The sequence below is a fragment of the Phoxinus phoxinus genome (genome assembly GCF_949152265.1).
Source record: "Phoxinus phoxinus genome assembly, chromosome: 13".
NCBI classification, from domain to species: Eukaryota; Metazoa; Chordata; class Actinopteri; order Cypriniformes; family Leuciscidae; genus Phoxinus; species Phoxinus phoxinus.
The window spans coordinates 15,772,103-15,796,034 of record NC_136888.1 but is presented as its reverse complement, the minus strand read 5'-3'; the positions used below and the strand labels follow the sequence as shown (position 1 = coordinate 15,796,034).

The window sequence follows — 23,932 nt, the reverse complement described above, 5'->3', positions numbered from 1 at the left end:
TTATAATTTTTGTTTTAAACATATCCTCTTAATTGCAAGTTGTAGCAATATGAATTAGAAAATTATGAATTTTAGCAAGAAAACAATTACAAAAACGAATGTCTTGATTAGGCCTAAACTTTTTTCCCTTTGCGATTGAAGTGTTTAAGCTGGGTGATTGATCGGTGATCGGTGCTCTGAGCCCTATGAGTTGTTACCCTCATTGTAGACACAACCTCTCCTGTGATTCTCTCCTTAATGACACAATTACCGAATGTGATTAAAAAGTCAGGATGCTATCTGTGTACTCAGGCATTTTATATAGAACCGAATGTGTATGTATGCTTGCACAGCCTCTTTCAGAGCGCAAGAGAGAGAAAATGAGAGAAAGGGGTATGTGTAGAAGACTGGGCACTAGGGTTAGATTTATAGGCTGTAAAGAGTACAGAGTTTTGGGCTTGATTTACAGCCGTTGTTCCTCTCCATCTTGTTTGGCTGGCTGGGTCCTGCAGTCCACTGATAGGGGCTAAAGCCAGACGTAAAAGCAGCTTTGATGGCTTTGAATGCTGGGAATCAGTTCAGCCAATCATAAAAGAATAAATACACCTTTTTTTTTTGGACGCCATTTATATCGGAGCACAGGGGCAGCCTTTACTGCCGAGCAGTTTGTTAGACGACAGCTGAACTTTCTCCACTAGCATCTCTTACAAATCCAAATCAAAACCTGTGCACATTAATGTGTGCCATCAGTGTTTGATAACAACATTACGAAAACCCACTGAGCAATCTTAATTCCATCTTAATCTTGTGTCTTCAGGCTTTGGAAACATCTGTATGCGGGTAATAAATATCAGGTCAGAGCCATATGGCAAAGCTGGTCTGAAGTGTTAAGCATTAGCTTTACGCGCGTTTGACTGTATCCAATTGCCATAGCAGCGGCAACAACAATCTGACACTCCTCTCGATGGCCAGATGGCTAAAATGGCCTCAGAACTGTTTTGCGTTGCCGTGGCGTATGTTCCTCGCTCTGTGAAAATCGTGATAGCCACAGCGCTACATCATTTGCGAAAGCGCGTAATCTTTTGGCGGATTAGAATAATAAACATTTGGCAGCAACACAAACACTCAATCTGTCTTCCCATGTGGATGGTCTCTGAATTGGTACGCTGAGGTTTATGTTTAAGCTGGCCACTCTTTACAAATCTCTGTGTGTTTTTTAATGTAAACAAAGCAAAAATAAATAAAAAAGTGGATCAAGAGGATATGTAGACCGTAGTTACTTTTTTAAGGTTTACACCAGTATTGGGTGTAATGCGTTTTAATTTTCCCTTGAAAAAGTAAAGTAAGGGATTACTCTAAATTTTTCTGTAAGTTAATTACAGTTACTTCTGATATAATTGCATTAAATAGGCTACTTAAAAACTATTGAGAAATTCTATATAAAACAATAGTGAATTTAACATCAATATTTAACGTCTAGGTAATATTAAAATGTATGTTTTCAATGTAACCTTCAAGTTCAAGAGCAGTTTACTACATGCAATTTTAAATTATTAGTTTGAACGAATTAAAAGAGCAGTTTCATGTCTATCCTTGTATTGTTAAACTGGTCAAGGTTGATATGGGACTTATGTAATTAGGCTAGTAAATAGAAATTAACTTTAGTATCTATTTTAAAGGATAATTCCGGTATTTAACACCTTGAGTCTATATTGTAGTTTGTTTTGGATGAACAAGAGTGGTGGACAACATTTTTTTGACAATGGTTCCTCTCTCGAGTTTTTGACTATAAAATAATTGGCCATGGACCCATTTAACATTGGAGTCAATGGGCATGTCCGAAAATGTCATTAAAACAACCTTTAACATTAGTTTTCAAAACTGTGCAACTCACCGAGTGATTAGTGATGTTAGTTGATGTTCCAGAACCAAAAAGTGTTGCGAAATACAGTTTCTGTCGTGTTTTATTCGTCATTTTGTAAAATCCCATTGTTGAAAAAATAGTTCCACTATAGCAAAATAAACGGATTGGAATCATATATTGCGACGATATATTGTTTATAATCATCAACGAACACCACTAACCACTCGGTGAGTTTAACAGTTTTGTAAACGAACATTATTGGCTGTTTTAATGACATTTTCGGACATGCCTATTGACTCCAATGTTAAATGGGTCCATGGCCAATTCTTTTATAGTCAAAAACTCGAGAGAGGAACCATTGTCAAAAAAATGTTGTCCACCACTCTTGTTCATCCAAAACAAACTACAATTTAGACTCAAGGTGTTAAATACCGGAATTATCCTTTAATTCCCCTCCCATCAGAAGTTATGTTTAAATAGTGGTGTTTGTTGTGTGTAAGAGGTATACTATAACATATAACATTTTCACTTTATTCGCAAAAAAATAAAATAAAATAATAATATATTCATTTTATTTTATCATCATTGATTTAATCAAAATTTGGTGTAAATCCAGATTAAAGTAATCATTCACTTGTTGATGTGCCACAACTATACATACATTTTTGTCTCACCACTGTTTCTGAGAAACTAGGTCATCGTAGAAGAAGGCTGACAGTGCATGCAGACGATTGTATTCCAGCCAGACATCAGAACTTCAGTATAGGTCAATTCAAGAGCTGAACACATCAATCAAGTCACCATGGCACTCTCATGCTGAGTGTAACTCTGCATTCTCTGCTCTCAAATCACATCCTAATACTTTCCCCACCAGGTTAATGCATCTCATCAGAGGACTTAATGTTCTGTACCAGCCTTTAACAAGCACGGCAGACAGACACGCTTACACATTGGAACGTGTCCCGAAAATGAGTGACCATGAGAGATGACATATTGCATTTTCAGTCAGTACAGACATCAACACATACAGGACTAAATGAATGTCTAATGTAGCTGTAATTACTCCGCACTAAAAGCATTTAATGGAGGCAGACCCCATCAGGTTTCCCTTAATTTCCTGTATTAGCTGCAGTTTGTGTGCACTGGCAACAGATAAATTGGTTCTTTGGCCTGGCTGTGCCTAGTACTAAAAATATCAACTGCAAAAATCTGTAATTCTTTAGAATCATATGAAATTATTCATTGGAATAATCTCAGAGTTAGCTGAAAGCTAAATAATAGGCTAATAAATAAAACAGTATTTTGAAATATACCTTAAAATGTCTTCTTTTATATTTTATTTTATAAAATTCTTAACATATATATATATATAAAATATATATATTTGAGCATAAATGCTACACAATGGCTGTTTTAGAAGGGTTTTACCGTGTTTAACAGCTAATGCACAGCATAATAAAAAGCACCACTGCTTAAAATATGAAAGCTTTCAAAAATCGCTGACCTCACTAATCGAGTAGTTGGATGTTCGGATTATCATGAACCATCCCTATTGCCAGAACAGATTAGAAAAATCTTAGATTAGCTGTTTTTCGTCACACAGAGCATTGCAATACCCGTTTATCAGTGTTGGATGCCCTTTGGTTTGGGAGACGACCAGAGTGCAATAATGAAATGAGTCAGCCCAGTGCTTCAGTGCTAAAGGTGGCCTGTGACAAAGAGAGAGAGAGAGTGTGTGTCTACAATGAGAGTAAATGTGGGCTCTGAGTATGGAACAGTGCTTTAGACAAACATCAGCGTCTCATAAATCCACAACCCTCTCTAAAGGGAACAGGCCCCGTTGCCTGTTTGGATTTATGGCCCAGGCGTGGATGTGGGTTTTGGGAGTGTGTGCAAGACATGGAAGATGGACTAGACCTCTTAGATGTTGATGTGTCATGGTGTTTCATACACCATAGATCTGATCCCCCCTCCTTCTCATTTCCCAGGGAGAAGAAGAGGGTGGATGGATGGATGGATGAATGAATGCAATGGGCATTTAAGGGTTTCTGTGTACATGCACAGGGCAGATGTCTGCTCGGTGCATGCTGGCAGGTGTGTCAGAGTTTGCATGATAGTTTTCATGCAAAGATAATATGAGTGGGGTCTAATGGCTGCAATGTCTCTCTTCTCTTTTTTCTATTTTCCATTGTGGCTTCTTTGCTGCAACACCATCAGAGGCCAACATTATCCCAGGTAAGTTGATAATATCCTTTAAGTTGTATTGAATTGTCTTTTACAGGCAGTGAAGGCATTATTGATGTACAGTGCAAACAGTATTCAAATGTATAGTAACAAACGTAGCGATTTTCAAATATGCTTAAAATGATTGCTGTGTTCCCAGTAAAGTTACCATTATGAAAAATACTTAAAGACGCAATGAAACCGTAGTAGTGACAGATATCCCCTTCCATTTTATGATTATCAAAAAGAAAACAAATGTTTTACAAATAAGATACCATGGATTTGGAATATAGATGATACAAATAGATTAGTGAATTTCAACTTTATTCACTACATTATTCATTAAAATCTATATACTTTACCATGTTTATATTGAACATCAAATAAAATGCACCATGTATTTTTATTATGCAGTACTAGTTTAATGCAGTACTACTATTAGTTTGAGGCAGTGTAATGTGAAAATAGCAATCCACAATATTCACAAAATACTTTATTTATTTATTTCTCAAGGTCCCTTTACAACCTAAAAAAAATTAGCTGTCACATTAGATAAAAAAACAAAACAAAATGCTACCACTTGTAATTACTTCATACTACCACTTCTAATTACTAATTTAACAAGATCACAAAGTCCAATCCTTTTTTCTTCTGCCAAGATGTGAGGTCAGGTCAGGTCACTGTATGCTCTGATACACACCTAAAGATGTTCTTCTCTTTCTGTGACTTTCTCTGTTCCTCAAAGGTTTTGCACACATGATGATGGCGGATCAAGGTATGCCATACCCTTTCACTGTTATTCACTCTGTTGTGATGTGCTTATATGTTGCATGCCTGAATTGACTGAATTGCTGTGCATTGAATGAGCTAAACTGTTATTCTGAACCTTGAATGCATAGATGTGGACTGATCTTTGACCGTTTCTTCGTATCTCTCCATGCTTTCCTTCTGTGGATACTCTCATCTCTCTGTTGCGTTTCGTCTCCTTTCTCAAGCCAAGGGCAAAGGTACAGAACCGTTTTCTACCTCAAGTTGTGCTCTCTTGTGTTTACATCCTTGTTTTTAGTTCTTTTTTTTTTTGCTAATAGCTGCTCACCATGGGCGACTGAAACAAGAGTATAATTAAATGAGTGTTAATTGAAGGCAAATACACCAAAGGTATTCTGACTGAGTGGTCTGAACTGTAGAGTCTACCTCCCTGGTGCTCTTATAACCAATGGATATTTGTATCAGCTGCTAAAAATGCTTAGTTTATCTTGCCGAGACCATGAATAATGCTTAATATGTCAGTTTTTGTTGTGGTTTGGATCTTTCATGTGGAATTTTGAGAAGTGCTGTGTTTGTGTTCAGTCAGGTGCCACAATGACTTCCGCTTTGTGTTTTGTTTTGGAAATAAAAAACTGTGATATTTCATTCTGGCAGTGCATGTGCGCTGTCATGTCATGTCATAGCTGGCTTCTCTAGTGAGGTTTGTAGATGGGCTCGATTTAGCCCTGACTTGCTGCTGGGCTGAGCATCCCTGTGGAACGCTGTTGAACCACATGTCATCCCTTTGTCTCACCCAAACCAATATTTCAGCATGTCTCGGAGGGGACAAATAACTTCATTCGTCATATAGAATAGGCCTGGATTGCACTGGATTTTTTTTCAGGACATTTTAATTGACTTATTTATAAGTTTCCTGTGTTTAGGGTGATTTGCTGGATGTTTCTGTCTGCTTTCAGAGTTTTCACAATAGAGATAACGGTGTGGACATTTAGCTGCAGAGTTGGTTTGCTTTATTGGAGCAGCATGTGTGAAACTGAAAACCTGAGAATGCTTGTTTAATGATTGACCAATTGCAGTGGTCAATTATGAAAACATAATAGGCTAAATGTAAGACTTTTTTTCAGCTTTAAAACATTACATTTTAAATATTTTGATTGGTTACAGTAGCATTTTTGGATGAATGCAGATCTAATTGATTTGTCGAGCAGACAAAATGATCTAAATTTATTACGGTTCATGTGGACTTCAGAATAGTTTACAGTTGTTATGAAAGTAATTGTAAAAGTCTAATTTGCAGAAAGGAACCTTTTTTGATTGCCATGAGGAATGGAAAAGGTTTAGCCTAGTTTTTTTTAATGTCACAGACACAAAGATATTCTGTGTATGTTAAGTTTTGGTAGCAAAAGTAAAGAGACAAAACACAAAGTTGATGATGCACTTCTGGACTACTATTCGTGTCTTCTTTGTTTCTTTATTTTGTTTTAACCTGACATTGTATACTATGAATTATGTTGGCGTTAGGGCAAATTGTTTGGTAATATTTCTAATTTGGAAGTCTCTTTAGATAAAAGTGTCTGCTAAATGAATAAATGTGAATTAACACTTTTTGGGATCACTAGGGAATGCAGAATTTGCTGGTGAAAACACCTGTCATTTGACATTAGAAATCCATCAGTATAAAGGGTGTGGTCTTTATTGCATGAATGCTGATATGAACTAAAATTAATCCAGGCATATGCTGCAAATCCTTTTGCCAACCTAGTTTCTTCCCTCAACCCAATTTAAGTGCTAAGTCAGAGCCCAGTCAGCAAGAACCTGGCAGACAGACAATACAGTATATAGCCAGTCAGATGCATTAGCACGTATTCGCCTGAGTCGCATCAAAAGCAGTTGTATTGTAGCGCTGTCTTCGACACTGTCTCTCTGCTACCTCCTTGCGTTAAATCCCTCTGCTAGACGGGGGGACATTATTACAAATCAGCCTGGCTGTACGCCCAAGTTAAGATGACAAGGGCTTCCATTTAGGAGCCCATTTGCTTCTCGGCTATGCCGAACGATACTACGAAATGTTTATTTATCTGCATTTGTTTCCATCGCCGCATCTCTTTCACCTGTCACCGCCGAGCGAGTTTGTACTGCTCGTGAATCTCGGAATGTTCCTCTTTTTTTTTTCCTTTTTTTTATCATTTCCTCAGAAACCTCTTCCAGTTAAACCTCAGGAAGATTCCTAATTGTAGTGCTTTGTAATGTTTGACAGTGTTGTGTCTGAAATATCGTAGAGGAAGGAAGTGAGAGGCAGCAGCTGTTTTTGGGTAGCCCAGGGCTTGTCGCTCATGTCTGCGTATCTCAAGGCACTCGGACGCCATTCCTCGGCACCCGTCTGAAGTCAATCATATCAGTCTGCGCACTGTTCTTCTCTCTGGCACAGGCATATGTCAGAAAACAACAGAAAGTCAGAGGACAAAGATGAAGAAGGGTCTATAGGGACTTCCTGTCTGTCATTGTTTTTGAGTCTTCTCTTTATTTCTATCTGTTAGTTTATCTGTGATGTAACTTTATTTTCCCAGAGGAACATTTTGGTGTATATAAGATAACATGCCTTTGGAAAAGCGAGGATATAAATAGATTGGTGAATTAAAATTTTAATTTCACGCCAGCTTTAATCACTTTTATTCATTCAAATCAATATACTTTGTCGTGTTTATATTAAACACGACAATAAAATGCACCATGTATTTTTATTATGCAGTACTCTTTTATAAATGCAATAAGTTTAAACCAGTGTATTGTGAAAATTGCTATCCACAGCGGTGACTATTCACAAAATATTTGACTTTACAACCTAAAGATTTGGAGCAGTAACATTAGATTAAAAGTTAAAAACACTACCACTTCTAATTAACATTATAACAAGAACAGAGGAACATTTTGGTGTTCAGAGGTTGTACTTTCATAGCTTGGGAAGCATAAACAGAGTTCTCATTTAAATCTATTTGAAGTATCAGCTTTGTCTATGAATTCTACAAATAGACAAATAAGACAATTGTTACAGAAAAGTACTGAGCTATAAATTGAATATGAATGTCAAGCTTAGATAATTTCGTCTAAAAAAAGTGTGTTGAGGTATAGAACAGACTTATCTTGGAAAATTTGAGCACAGTTTGTGACATTTATTAAGATCTTTTCTGAAGCTGTAGATGAGTTCTCATTTATGTTTCATTGAAATATGTCAAATTAATGTGAATTGCATAGCATAGAATATTTAATGTTATTGAGTGCAAATTTGTAATAGATTGGGATTTTGTTGAGATCTCATGTGTAACCCCATGGGCCCTATCTTGCACCCAGCGCAATTGACTTTGTACACCGACACATGTATCAATCCTATTTTGCACCCACGCACAGCAGACTTTTCCCTCCACAGACACACGTCGGTAAGTTAGGGAATGAACTTGCGCTCCCGGGGGCGGTTCAGCGAAAAGAGGAGACGTGTTCCGGCGCAAACGTTCCCTGGTGCTATTTTGCAGTTTCAAAAAACAATTCCGCCACTGACCAGGAAAAACCTAGTCTAAAGACAGTGGCATACACAAGCATACACTTTGATTCTCTAATCTAAACAGACGCAGCAGTTTTCATTTTTGCAAATCATACATTATTACAAGGAAAAATATTAACAGACGAGGGAAATCATTGTTGTGTCCATGAAGATGTGAAAAAAATAGGCATAAATCTAGCTTACACATTTACCCAAATTATTATACGCCTGTTTAACCGAAGCTAATTTGGGTGCACTCTAAGAAATAAGTCCGTAAAATAACAGAAAAAGTACTGGCAGCTCATTATGGGTTTCTCCCATCCCCGTACATTGTCACTTCTCTGTCTTTTACGGCCCTAACGAGAACGTCGGTCTCCTCGGCTGTGAATCGCTGCTAGCGTTCGCCTGGCAAATCCGCCGTTATAATAACAATCCGCCATGGAACAAGCGCGCCTGCTCTTAAAGGGAATGTGAAAGGACGCTCTGATTGGTTTATTTCACGTTACGCCCAAACCACACCTATGAATAATGAAGCAACTTCAGACCAACCCCTTTTAGATTTGCGTCGGGCGCAAGGGATCCGCCCACAAAGTTACTTGCGTTTCGCGTTTGATACTTGCGTTTCAGATCGTTAAAATAGGGCCCAATATGTGAGATTAGGGTCTTTAAATCTCACAAGGAGAAGTTTCCATTTTGCTCAAAGTTTGCTTTTTTATGTTGAAGTACTGTATATAGCTATGTATAATATTTAATGAGATATAGTTGAGTTTATATCGAAACAAATATATTCTCATTTCTGAGATCGTGGAGATCTTTCTGTGAACCTAGAGGAGACAGAAATGTATTTCTATAGGTCATTTTTCAGGAGAAAAATCTGAAAAACAGAAGGCTGTTGCAGAAGTCTCGATAGTATGTATTTTACCTGTCTTTGCTTTGTCTGAGCTGTAGAGATTTTCATTAGCTTTTTAGTAAATGGATATTCTAATTTATAGTTCTTGTTTTTGTCATAATACCTCTCACACACTGCAGTCTGTTTCACCTGTTCCTCTTTATCATCTTAAATCATTTGCAAAATAGTAATTTTAATGAACTTAAATCAATACAAGTCTGCAAATATTGCCATCTTTGCACAGCGGTCAGATTGGTTACTGTGGCTCTGCTCCAGACCACCCAGAGATTTCTGAAGTCATTCCGCAAGTGTGCGAGTCTTTGATAGATATTAGTTGGTACAGGAGGCAGAAAATGAGTTGACCTTTTTGGATGGCAATGGAGAGTCTGAGCTTTGTTACAGGACAGAGGGGAGTGGAAACACTGTAGCTCACGCTATGCTGATGAACTCGCATGCAAGGTAATGAATTGAAGTGCCATTATGCAAATGCTATGCTAATTATCTAATCAGATTTGATTCCATTATGTACCCAGCTTCCTAACCTTGAGAAGGTAGGGACTGATCAGCTTACTCTTTCTCCAAACAAAATAAATAATAAAAAATAAATAAAATTATTTTTTTCTTATCTTTTCTTTTCTTTTTTCAGGATTTTCTTATTCTTTATTAAACATAATTTTTCTTTTTCTTTAGTTTTCTTCCATTTTCTTTCTTTTTTTTTAATGCTCTTTTACGTTACCGTCCAAAACTAAACTCAACCTTTCCTGTCCAAACCAAACTGAAGCAACTTCTCTGACCGCATTTGGAATGAAGCATCCTAATGTGATTTCTCACGTTTACACCTTGTTTGCTGCAGTACAAAGGGCTCTGCCACCCTGTTCCTCTGAGTGGAGTGTTTTTATGACACCGTTCTCCGTTACCACACATCTGAAGGCAGGCCTTCCTGACAGTGAGGTGACACATGGTGTGTGTGTGAGAGCCAGATAATGAAATCCTTATCACATGTTTGGGATGCCTGTAATTCCATTTGCTCTACTAATCCCTCGGTCACTTTGTCTCCCTGGCACTCACAGAACAAACCTGTTTAACCAGAATTCCCCTTCCATTGATCTGCAGTTTACTCTCCTTTTTAATGGCACAAACGCAGCCTAAATGTTCATTTAAAATGGATCACGATTGCCTTCTTAATTAATAGTAGGTTAGAGTGTTGTCTTCAAGCAAATACTGAATGTGTTTTTGGCGGAGAGATACAAATGCATGATTCATCTTTTAGGTACAAATATGTTAGGAAACACGCCGGTCGGATGTTACTTTCAGAGCCGTGTTATGCATTTCATGTTGTCCATAATTTGTATTGTCTTTTTTTTTTTTTTTTTTTTTTGTCATTCACTGAAGACCCCTCAGGCCTCATCAGTGCAGGAAGAGCTCTTAGGAAAGCCTGATTGAGCCACCTTGCCGACTGTCTGCTGATCAGAGAGCGATGGCTTCTCTTGTGTAATCAGGCCCAGCCACACAGGGTGTCCTCAAACAGAATAGCCTCATCACCTCCCCCTCTGTGATTTCCCCCCTCTCCACACGCTGTAACCGAGACAACAGAACTCGTCGTCCCCCTCCCCACAGCCCTCTATTTCCAACTCCCAAAGGCTCTTTTCAGGGTAACACCGAAAAGAACATCAATCACACCCGATACACACACACACACACACACAAACAAACAAAAAATGAAGGCTTACTCCAACCCCCCGAGTCCACCCATCTGAATGCAGTTATGGCCATAATTGCCTCCAATTTCCCTGAGTCACACCTGACATATTAAGCTACTGTACACAACGATTTCCTTTCTGGTCCCTAGAGGGAACAAGTGCCATTTGATTATGGCTAAATGTGATTATTGTCCTCCCGTCCAACTGGCTTGTGGCGGTCCTTTGTCCCTGACAAAACAAGAGAACAAGGCGACCACTCAAATCGTGACAGACCAGCTCGGATGTTTCCCGGTGAACAAAAAACTGTTAATTATTTGTTCAAATGGGTAATCATGTCATAATGAAAAGAATACCAAGTAATCAATCAGATGAACACAGATTGTGTGGGTTAAAAGCCACTCTCACAAGCTGGTTTGCAGATTAGAGGTTTGCATGCTTGTTGTAAAAGCAAGTTCTACATTTATTATTTTACTTTTTTACTTATAAAAATGAACAATAATGATATAAATAGTTACATTATTACTTATTTGTGTCCTGTTATAAATTAAATCTTAAACAAAAAACACTCTGGGTTGTGTGTTACAGTGATTTTGTTATTTTTAAGGGGGTTTTGAGCACTCCACTTCACTTGCCAGTCCCTTACCCATGGTAAAGTCAATGCAGTGCACAACCTTGAATGGCTTATTGCTTAAATTTGTTTGTGTGTCTATGTATTCTGACTTATGGATGCAAGATATTTTTGTCCGATCTCATCATACATGCAGAGGTAGAAGGCACATTTGCAAAAAGCACTGCTTATTTAAAACCACTTCAATTAGTAAGGGTGTTTTCACACCAGGAGAGTCCGCTAGTTCACTTGATTTGGTCCGGACCAAATACAATGTTGATTTTTTTTGTTTGGTGTGGTTCGCTTTCACATTGCCATTTTTGCAAGTGAACCAAAATTTGTAAACAAAACCACTTGTGTGCTAAAGTCATCCATTCATTGGACAGACATTCTCAAGCAGGGAAAAGCAGGAAGTGCAAAAACAGGCAATTTATGGAGATTTTTCGTAGTGAAATTTTTATTCTTTTACTGATTTGGTGTTATCAGCTGATTTGGTGTTATAGCATCATGTGATACAATGTCATCTATACAATGTTGTAATTAGGATTTTGCAAAGACGAAGATGTGCTGCAAGATGGTTGCGGCAGAGAGAACATGCTCTTCACTGATAAAGTTGTAACATTATTAAAAACAAGTGAACAGTCAGTAATAAAATAAGAACAAATACACAAATTACAAGCAGAGATATATACGAAATATCAAAGTTACAAAGTCTAATTTCGGTACATAAATTAATAATTAAGCCTAACGCGTTCCTCTCTCTCTCTCTCTCTCTCTCTCTCTCTCTCTCTCTCTCTCTCTCTCTCTCTCTCTCTCTCTCTGCGTGCATGTGCGGCTGTGGTCACAGATAATGCGCGAGTCCCGATTTTCGCCTCTTCTTTGCGTTTAAAATTGTTTGAATGTGTAAATTGCCAAGACAAAACACGTCCAAATGATAAACGTTCAGTCTATGATGGTTAAATTTAGTAGTTAATCCGCGAATCACATGCGTGCCGAACAGTGGGACAGCTGGTCCGTACGGATCAGATCAACTGCGATCCGTTTCATCACCCCAAATTACATAGTAAAAATCTGACCCTGTCAAAAAAAGGTGCAGAGCTTTCTGCAATTGGGTCGATTCATGTTCACACCGTAAACGAACCGTACCAGAGTCTCTTCAGCTGGGTCTCGGTTCGGTTGTTTGGTCCGCACCCGAGTGCGATCGCTGTATTCACACCTGCCCAAAAGATCTGCACCAAGGGGGGGATCCAAACAAGGCAGGTGTGAATACACCCTAAGATTTAACCTCTCTGTTTTGCATCACAGACAGGGTTGAATGGAGAACAGAATTAACAGATGTGAATGCTTGAATCAGTCTTTTTTTAAATTTCATATTATATTCTCTTCTTTCCAGCTATTTTCAGAGTGAACAGAGTGTTTTTAAGATATTACCTCTCACTCTTTTTTGAGACATCTCAATCACTCGGTTACATCTTTTTGAAAATGTTGCTCTTCAGGCAATAATAAGATTTTTTTCACATTGTGAGTGAATGGCATTGGTCTGTTATTTGTCATTTGAAAATGTCATGTTTCAGTAATGGAAATTGATTCAGAAATGACACAACTTGTCTTTATGACACTGACAAAAATAAGACTGGGCCATATTTAATGGAGTTCTAGTAGAACAAAAAAATGGAAAGATGTAACCTTATTTATTTTGCACATAAGCTTATAGATTTTTTTCAGCATGTTTTCTTTGATATTTTGATATGTATGCTTTTGATGAAATATCACAAATATAAAAATATCTTAAATAGCACAATGCATTTATTCTACTGTATTTTTTTTTTTTTTTGGAGATCTCAGTTACAAGGGTCAAGGCAATATTTATTGTTAATCAGCCATGATAAAATCTGTTTTGGGATAATCAGAGTTTATATGCAAGTCTCCGTGTGTAGATATCTGGATCTGCACAGAGGTCATACAGTGCCAAGTTGTGAATGCGTTGTTAGAAGTTGGCAGAAATGAACATTTGAACATGCACCTATTGATCCTCATTACTTGGAGACAGCAAAGGGCTTTCATTCCCACAATCACTCTTTAATTGCGTCAAGCATGAAACGAGCATATTTAGCACTATTAACCATCATTGATTGAGAGTTATCTGAGATCAGAGTTGTATACAGTCAGGTAGTCTTGTGTTCATGCTGGACACAGTAAGCATCTTTATTTAGTGTTTATTGAGAGGATAGCTGTTATAAATAAATATGTAATTGTAATATAGCCAGTAGAATACCATTCATGTAGTTTATAGGAATTGTTTGTAGTAGTTTGTTTTTCATCTCTTCAGGGGTGCAAAGTTTTGTTAGAACAGATCAAATTAGCATGTTCCAAACAAAGCCTAGTAAGCAGCTATGGATCAAGTTAAGCAAAGTAGTTATACTGCCTCCTTAAAGACGATAAATCACTTTAATAGTCTATAGTAATTATTAGTTTGTATGAAAACAACAGAACGTTATGTCCTCATTTAGATGACTAAATGTGTAAATGTGTGTGTGTAGATATGTGTGAGACAACCTACACCTGCTAGTAATCAATACCCCTCTCAAGCAGAACTTGGTTGCCATAGTAACCCCACTCAAGCTGTTTCTTCAGGGTGGTGTGTTAGCATGGTGCTTGGCCTTGTTTTCCCTGGTCTTGGCTAAGTCTAACTAAAGCGGACACTTCCGTGCATCAGTGAAAGTCTTATACTAGCTCATGCAGCCCTAACCCTAATTTTCTTTCCCTGTTATAATCCGCATGCGGGATTAAACAGTGCGTCACAGTACTGACTTCTGCTTTCATAATATCAACCTTCTTAATAAAGACTTGCATGTAGGCATTTCTCACAATGTGTGTGGACACACTTAAGGTCTAAGAATAGCTTTGAGAAGTATGCTTCATTCCATTCAGCTTCAAACGCCCTGCTTGAGAAGGGCAAGATAAATGCCGCTTGATGTTGGACTTGGAAATGGGTGTGGAAGTCTTGAAAATACAGCAAACATGTTTTCTCATTCATTATCTGTATAATTTAGAGCATATACAGCAATAAATTGAACACAAAAAGCACTGATTTCTCATGTGTTTAAAAAAAAAAAATTATTATGTGATAACAGCACAAACTACTTTCTACACAGCACAACACCTGATCATGATGACTGCCTGAGGAATCTCTCGGTGGATGGCAGATTCTGACCCACTTTTTACCCTGGTCTGGCTAACCTGCAGTGTGTGTATGTGCTGAGCACCATTTGAATTGTGTGCGTTGTGAAAAATGCATGAGTCTTGCCTGGGCAAAGGGCCACGAGGAAGCAGGTCAGCCCTGGCCTGGACTTGAGAACCTGTTAAGTGTGTACACACACACACACACACACACACACACACACACACACACACACACACACACACACACACACACACACACACACACACACACACACACACACACACACACACACACACACACACACACACACACACACACACACACACACACACACACACACAACCTGGACTTCACCGAGCACATGCTCGACAGCAGGTATTTTTACAGGCACTAAAAAAGAGACCGGAGCATAAGGCTTGAACCTGTAGAGGTTTTCATTTTAATTTCCCTTATGAATGCACAACATACAAAACATAAAAAAAATGTATTTACATTATATAAAATATTATATATATTTAGGATGATGTGCATGCATTTACTTTTAGATGGTTTTAGCCATCATCTAACTCACTTGAAGTGGTTAAAAACACTAATTTAATAACACTGATAAATAAAATATTTAGAAAATCTCACAATAAAGATTTGGTTTTCATAGTTGAATTATAATATCGTAGTGTGATGTCTAAATTTACCTGTACCATTTAAATGTATTGTTTTTAGTTTTTAGTGTTCTCCCCCTTTAAGTTAAAGGGATAGTACACCCACAATTTTTAATTAGCCCATGATTTACTCACCCCGAAGCCATCCTAAGTGTATATGACATTCGTCTTTCAGACAAATACAATTGGAGTTATGACACACAACATAATGATGGCACTTGACGCCTCTCGCGGTTCAAACAAACAGGGCTCATCATTAGTTGTGTATCAAGTTCAAGGGTTACTCTTTTGGCGTAAATCGACGCGTACGGCCGTATGCCAGAAGCTAGTTATTTTAGTCGATAATGTTTTAAATATGGATATTTTTCTTACACAAACGAATCGCTTCACTTCAGAAGGCCTTTATCACCCCTTTAAGGCCTGGCATCACTGTAATTGTGTGTTTGTGAGACAGGATCCTGTCCTTGTTGTGGACACTCTGACCTGTGCTTTTGGTTAAACGCTGCACATCTTTTCTTTCCTGCTCTTCTCTCTCCTAGAGCACACTCACCGAAAGTAACCGGTGTCAGTGTCGTGCCCGTGTTTGGTGTGAGTAACCCCCCCTCAGTGCTTTGGAAGCCTGAGATAGTCACCTGATCTGGCCTTGCTGTGAAACATAGAGTTTGTGTCCTCAAGCCAGATGAGATGCCCTGCCAACAAGAGCCTGGCAAAACAATATGAAGGATGATTGTCTGTTTCAAAGCAAGCAATATTTCATCAGAGGGCAATTACTGTGTTCCTAAGTGCTCAATTTATAACGTAACTGTTTTATAATGTAAATCACTGCTAGATCAAGTTGTCATCTGCTGATGTTTCTCAAGACATCCAGTAAATTTCCAGGCAAATATGTCAGCGGAGACTGAAAAACAAAAAAACTAAAAATGCTGGTCCTTTAATAGTGTTATGATATAATCAGTAGTTTCCGTAAATCAGTTGAGAATTCCCATTGGCCCAAAAGACAGTTTTACCTCAGGCAAAGTCAATAGCAGAGGACAGAACATAATTTATCTGGTGCACACATCTGTTGTGTTTAGAAAACATAGCCAGACACCAGTAGATCTACAGTACTTTACAGTACTAATGAATAGTCTGTAAGCCTTAGTTATTAAAATAATCATTTTCATTTATCTTAATAAAATGAATATGCTATTACAGTTATTCTATGTACACGTTTAGTCTGTAAGATATTTTTACATTTTTGAAAGAAGTCTCTTATTCTCACCAAGGCTGCATTTATTAAATCAAAAATACAGTAGAAAAAGTATAACTTTAAAATATTATTATAAATAAAATTATTTATTCCTATGATGGCAATGCTGAATTTGAGCTAATTTCGTGTTCAAAAAACATTTCTCAATATTATGAGATTTAAGACATTGTAGGTCTTAATTTTTTTTGTGGAAACCATGATATATTTTACATATTTATATATAATGTGTATAAAGATTTAATTTTAATTTAATTTGTAAAAGGTAAATCAAGAAATGTTGTCTGGGAATAGGACAGGTGTTTGGAAGGTGTTGAAAAATAAGGGTCTGGTGATGTCAGCCACAAAGGAAAGTTGTTTCAGAGTGAAAACATGTTCCAGTTTGAAGGAAGATTATGAACACAAACATATTGGGTTTTAGAGCCAGTAAGACCAGGAATGTTTATTGAGAAAGTAATCGGGATATGTTTTGATTTCATGGTGACTTTAATAAAACGCATTTCAGTAGTTGAGAAACACTTACAGATGTTAAAAAGCATTTAGCTCAAGCATTTTTATTTTTAGCTACAGCTTAAGCCACTGTTTCCGGTGTTAGAAATCCAAAATGACACGAGCACCACCATTCCTTTGAGAGGGCGGTTAATGTTTTAAGGTCTTTAGATCCACCGTTCACCATCACAAAAAGCAAAGGGAGAGAAAAGGTACCGGTATTCCTTTTTTTAATAGACACTGTGGGTCTTCATCTCTCGAAAGCTCGATTTAGGAAATGAAAGACTTCAAAGGTGGTGCTGTGCCCTTTCATGTCCCAGATTAAACACGGTACGCTCAGACTGCACGAGTGGGTTCGCTCCACACGCAGGGAAATCCGCTCTGATATGATGCGAGCGTGAACGCTTTTAGGTGTTCCTCTGCATGACATTTTGGTTTCATGTGATATGCAGATCCGTGCATGAGATACTTGTTCCGTGATGGCTTAGAATAGAAATAAGACAGTGACACATCAGATTATGACATTCTGTCTGCTGTATTGATATTCTTTTCTTGTAGTACATTGGTTTTCGAGTGAAATGATTTTGTGTGTCACAAACAATGTCTACATACTAGACACATCAGATCTGACACAAACGTACACACATTTACATGGACACATCTTTGATCTGGCCTGTCGGGAAAAGCTGGCAGCTTCATGCCGAAGGTGTGGACTTCTTGTCAAGAGGTCACTGCTTTGATTACCATTTCGCCTGTGCTGTGGGAGTGATGGGTAACACAGCTGAGAGCGAGACCACCAGACATTCATGCTTCTGGGCTAATCACAAGCTGTTGTTTGGATGTCATCATGTGCTCATGTGTCAACTTTGCTGCCAGGGTTTTGTAAGTCTTGCTCGTATGTGCCAGGAGCATTACGCTGAATGAGGACTTCCTCTGTTTACACCCACTGGCATCCAACATGGCTTATGAATTTAACATAGCCGACCTTTGGTATGAGACTGTTTGCTATTTTTGGGTAAGTTTACTGTATTGAATAAAATATTCAGCAATTTTAGCTTACCCACTGCAAGAGCAGCTGTTTACCTGAAATCCATTCTGATGGCAGACTAGTTTACTGCAGTGACTAAAATAAATAATTGATCTATTCAGACTTATTCTGTTCACTTTAAGGGATAGTTCACCCAAAAAATTCAAATTCTATCATTTTTTTATTAGGTCCTAAAGTTGTTCCAAGCCTGTATGAATTTCTTTCTCCTGCTGAACACAAAATAAGATATTTTGAAGAGTATGGGTAATTAAAGAGTTGATGGGCCCCATTGACTTCCATACTATGGAAAAAAATATTATGGAAGTCAATGGGGACAGTTTGAGGGTTAGTAAATAAGGACATAATTTTTATTTTTGGAAAATGTGTAAACTATTAAACTATTTATTGCTTACTACATACACAATCAACATGAAACAGCATTTTTCTGGGATGGGTGGATTATATGGGGGGGGGGGGGGGGGGGTGTACAGATACATCATTTATGATAAACACTGCAATCTTCCATTATAAAATAAGAATTGTCATGGTGATTTTAACTTGGCACTTTGGCAGGAGTTTAGAAAGGTGCTATTCATTTTAGAGGACATTTTTGCATGTGGATGAAAGACACTTTTTGTTTTGTTGTTCTTGCTGTATTAATGCACATGTATCATTCACAATAAGACCAGGAATGTGTCTTAAGAAAGTAAATGGAGTCATGTTGACCTTAAGCGAACAGAGAAGAAAAGGAATCACTTGTTTTAGCAGGAAAATATTTAATGTGATTGTGAAGCTTGAAATGTGACACGATTGGGTTGTGAAGTCATGTGTCATTTCCTGATATGCCGATCCAATTTGCACTCCTACTTTTAATCTTAGCTAAAAAACAACAAAAAGAATTCAGCTTTAGCGAGAATTAGAAATCCGTATGGCATATACGAGTTATATTTTGTAGATATACTGTATGTGGCATTTCATTCTCCCTGTAGGTTTGTTTTCTAAAGAAAGAATCCTTTTAAAGTTGGTTTCTGGCACATTAGGATATGTAGCTGACATTCTGATGTTGCACTTACAGCAGTTTGTTACACACTAGTGTCAGTGAATAGTGGGAGTAAGGGGAACATTTTGAAGCTTAAAATAATGAATACTCCAGACGTGTTATTTCCACATTCATCCAACATTTGGTGAGTTTAAGGTGTCATTCTTCACGTCTGGCAATGACAGAGAGCACAAAGGGGCAGAGGCTCTGCGGTATGACAAATAACCCACCCTTGTATTACAGTCTTGTCCCACAGAAATGTTGGTTAAATTTAACAAGAAGTAGCAGGAGCTTTGAAGTTTAGATGTATGTACAGTACAGTATATAGTGATGATGACACATGGTTGCAGTAGAGCTGACATTGCTTAATTATACCATTGATTGCTCTATGGAACTTCGGGACAAGAGCCACTTTTCCACCGTCGGGCCAAACAGTTCTCTTTGCTTAACTGTTCCATTCCTTGCCGATCCGGGAAGTATCCGGAACAGATATGGTTTCATTTTCCACTCTGGGACTGATAACAAAGCTCTTTGGAATGTAATACAAATATCAGCCATTGCCTTTATAACGCAAAAGTTTACAGATGATATGAGATGTAAATAGCGACCGTGTTATGGAAAATTATCAAATATTTAGTTTCATTGTATTATTAATTTGTGTTTACACCACTCAAAAAGCATGACAAGCCAGCTACAGAGAAACTGGTAGCCAGGCAACAGTCAAGTGACCAATCCTGAGTGGCGACATCACTACACGCATTCTACCAGCACAGTTCAGCACGGTTGGCCAACCGTGCCGAGAATTCCAGGCCGAGAACGGCTTGTAAACATCTCACTGTTCTTAGAACCGTTCGCCCCGATGGTGGAAAAACGACTAAGGACACATCGGTTTAAAAACCTGACATGAGACGAGAGAGCCAATTGTGTCCCAAATGGACATTAGCATCAAAAAGAGGGGTGTTTAAGAAGCCTGAAAAATATCAAAGAATGATAGTAGTTCTTAGGATTGTAACACTTTAACTAGAAGAATAACTTGATGTTAAGAAAAGTTAAATAACCCCAGAACTATAGCATGTATCCATAGCCAGGACTAAGTGTATCCTTATGGGCGCCAAGCACTTAGCACCACACACTCTGATGTCCCTCTGGATGATTCAGGGCTTGGTTAGCTATGCCAAAGTGTTTATTCTTCCTCATTTCTATTTTTAGCAGCCAGCTAATATTAACAGTTTTGTCAACTCTACTGCGCCTGTGGCAAAAGCGCTTAAGTGTATCTTTTGCAATTTAAGTGACCTGCATTCCGGCTTAGACTTTTCCCATTACTGGGAGTGACATTTCATTTAGGTCCCATCATTCATCTTTCTTGTGCCTGGGCCTGGGCCATGAGCATCTGCACCCTCCCTCTCTTGCAGCTGAATTTCTTATTTCATGTTTTTTTCTTCTTTTTTTTTGTCTCACTTTTAGGGAAGAGTCTAGGTCCTTTTTGTGCAGGTGTATTAGAAAAATAAATGATCAAAACATGCATTTTGTCTGATCATCATGCCAGTTTGGAAATATTGTAAAACCAAATGGGGGATAAAAAGAAGATGATCAAATCATGCATTTTAGATAGTTTTATCAAAACATGCATTTGTACTCATGGAAATATCTACCTTATTCATTCACTAACACCTCACCTACCCATCCATCATGTTCCCCAAAGGTGCCTCAATTATTTCATTTGAAGTTAGTTTGGAACTGACCCTGTTTTAGACCAAACCTTAGATTGACCTTATGTGCTCGTTCACTTTCAGATTTCACTGTGGTTTGTTTGTGATAGAACCAGAAAGAGATAGTAGATGTGCCCCTTGGGGAATAAGTCAACGGGAAATGAACAGCACCGGCTGCTTCCCACGCACACTCAGCTGTGTTATTGTACTGATTTTTATGCATTTCATTTGCTTAGCTATTTTTACTAATTGATAAGAAGAGTGATCCAAATGACATTAGCTCCTGGGCTTTGGTTTGTGTATGCAAACACATATTGCCTAAATGTGCATATTTTAGTAAATGGTCTTGACATAGTTGTAAGCTTAAGCTATGCATGAAACACTTTTATACAGGTATTTGTTGTCACTGTAAAGTTGAATTACTACATTTCATCCAATTAAATGACTTAATTTTTTCAATGCCAAGTTTTCCCTTTTGTTTATACCTTCACTCTAAAAAAGAATTCAGGGGCTTGGTAAATATCACAGTAATAATTAACTTTATTAACTTAATAAAATCTCTGAATATCATTTACTTGATTGTTTGAGTTGAACATACCAGAATAATTGACTAAAAATCCAACAGTTAATTTAGTAAAAAATGTACAGTTATATATAAGATTTTTTTTCACTTAAAATAATTTAGTATTTGACTTACCAATTATTTATTTTAAATTAACTTAATATATTTGTGAATTTTCTATCAAAATATTTGAGAATGGAGAATTAAGGCGAGACACTAGGGTACAATTTTAAAATAATAGATATCACCATGAAACTTCCTCAGTTGATTACTTACACAAGTTCATAAAAAAATGTTTTACAAGTTTTTGAAATGTGTATGTTTAATTATGCAAATTAGGCAATTATCTCATTAAATATGTGCAATTCTGCATATATTTTCAGTAGATAGATCTGAACATATGATAAAGTCAGGTGCAAAATTCTTTTTTTCATTTTGATTACACGCAAGATGAAAAAAGATGTTCAGAGAGATTTCAGGATATATGCTTTCATTACCTAGGAAATCAAAATATACTGTCCATAGCCTTAAAAAATCGATTTTCACCATATTTTTTTATTAAAATGTCACATAAATCAGGCCAGGAATGATTTATTAACAAATTCCTCTGAACATATCTTCAGAATACAGCTATGTGTATAACTGGAAAGTTTGGTGTACATAGGTGCTACATAGGCTGAGATGTGTCACTGGAGAATGACAAAAAACTCATTTTGAGAAAAAGGCATTTAAAGATTTGTAATGTAAAAAATCATACTTTTTTAGTGGAAACAACTATTTACTGACACAATATCTTATCAAACCATCAGCAACAACAATACAAACCACCTAAATCACATCAAAACTTATAAACACAGCATTTATGGTCTTAAACTGAGCAGAAAAACAGTCAAAAACACACATCTAAATGTCTGAGCGCGTCACGCGATGCATCTGAACGAATCAGGTTGTCAGAAATTGATATCAGCCAATGAGATTTCACTTTTAGGGTTAAATGCCCATTGTACTTTCACGATTGGTTGCTGATTAAAAGGAAATTACCATATTTGGATCCGACAGCATTGTAAAGGAGAGAGAGCGCTTTCCAGACATGTGCGTGATTAAAGGAAGAAGACAGAGCAGCGGGATGATTTAGAACGCCAACTTTTGTTGAATTTCGGAGAAATCTACAGACGCAAATAGACAAAGTGTAGTAAAATAAAGACCTTCTTAGTTTGAGCAGTCATATACAAAAACATTATGGTTACCTAATTTGAACATGTTATAAGGGTTGTGACTGAGACTTCCACTGTATGCTAAGTTATTGCCTTTTTTTAAAGTGACCTCATTAATACAGGAAAATGATTTTGTTTCCAAAAGCACAATTATCAAGATAGCAGAATGGCCTATATGGATTTTGAATCCAGCGAGAGTGATGTATCTGATTGCATGTTATGCAAGGTGAGAATATGTGTGACCCTTTTATTTTAATCAGCATCAATTATTCCTTGTAATAATTCCCATCATAGTTTAATTACGGAAATGTTTCTGTCTGTTATCGGATAGAGAGATTCTCATAGAGTGTGGGATCCCTGACTGACTCATAAGTCATGGGTGCTTATATTGGAAGAGATAAACATGCAATGCGTAATGTGTTGTAGCTGCAGTCCAGCATGACAGAAATACCTGTTGTACCGTCAGATGACACCACAAATCTACGAGTGTGCGTGTATGTGTTTGATTCCTATATTTACCCTGTCCCAGAGTGTCCTTGTTATATTTTTTCCTCTCCTACTATGAGATTGAGTCTGAAACTGCAGGGTGCAGTGCATTCTGGGACGAATGCCACCCCGTTAGGGAACTGGTAAAGGACATTAATAATTTGATACAGAGGCAATCTTGATGTCTTTTATATCTTTTACATTCTCCACCAATCCCCAATAGATTTTTCATAGAAAACATGAATTTTTTTTTCTTTAAAGGGGAGGTTTACTGCTTTTTTCTTTGCATGATTGTGTTTATGGGGTGCAATATAACATGTCTTCTTTTTTTTGTTTCTTTTTTTTTTGTGCCTTATTTTTCATAAATTTCACCTTTATTGTAATCCGCTTTCTCCTCTGTCATTTGACCGTCCGGTTGACTTCCTGATTCTATGAAACCACTCCCTCAGAAACAGGCAATGGGCTCAGATTGGTTAGTTGGGCTGGTGTGTTGTAATTGGCTAAACTGCGTAGTGCACGTTGTCCAGAAACTTCACGCCCATCACCTTTACGGGCGAAAGTTGCATGTGCTCCGGTCAAAGGGTGTCAATACGCCCGTATCAGTTTGAGCCAGAATCAGACCCAGAAAGCGGCAATGAAGAGAGTCAAGCAGAACCTCCCCAAACACGGCTCTTACAAAACGTTTCTGAATGGACGTTGAAACATTCTAAATGTTTTTATTATTATTATTCTATTCTATTATATAATCATTT

At 37.5% G+C, this 23,932-nt stretch overlaps 1 protein-coding gene across 10 annotated transcripts in view; it reads left to right on the top strand.

Annotated features, from left to right (window-relative positions):
- The window catches only part of nrxn3a (neurexin 3a), a 271,016-nt gene that overhangs the window by 6,825 nt on the left and 240,259 nt on the right, over positions 1-23,932 (top strand). For all 10 annotated transcript variants that reach the window (XR_013800086.1, XR_013800087.1, XM_079633503.1 and 7 more), the window contains exons 3-5: positions 4,061-4,078; positions 4,812-4,841; positions 5,062-5,073. Coding sequence is in view for 8 of the 10 variants with exons in the window: in XM_079633503.1 (XP_079489629.1) it covers positions 4,061-4,078; positions 4,812-4,841; positions 5,062-5,073 (60 nt within the window). In the remaining 2 variants the exon portion in view is untranslated. The remainder of the gene's footprint in view (positions 1-4,060; positions 4,079-4,811; positions 4,842-5,061; positions 5,074-23,932) is intronic.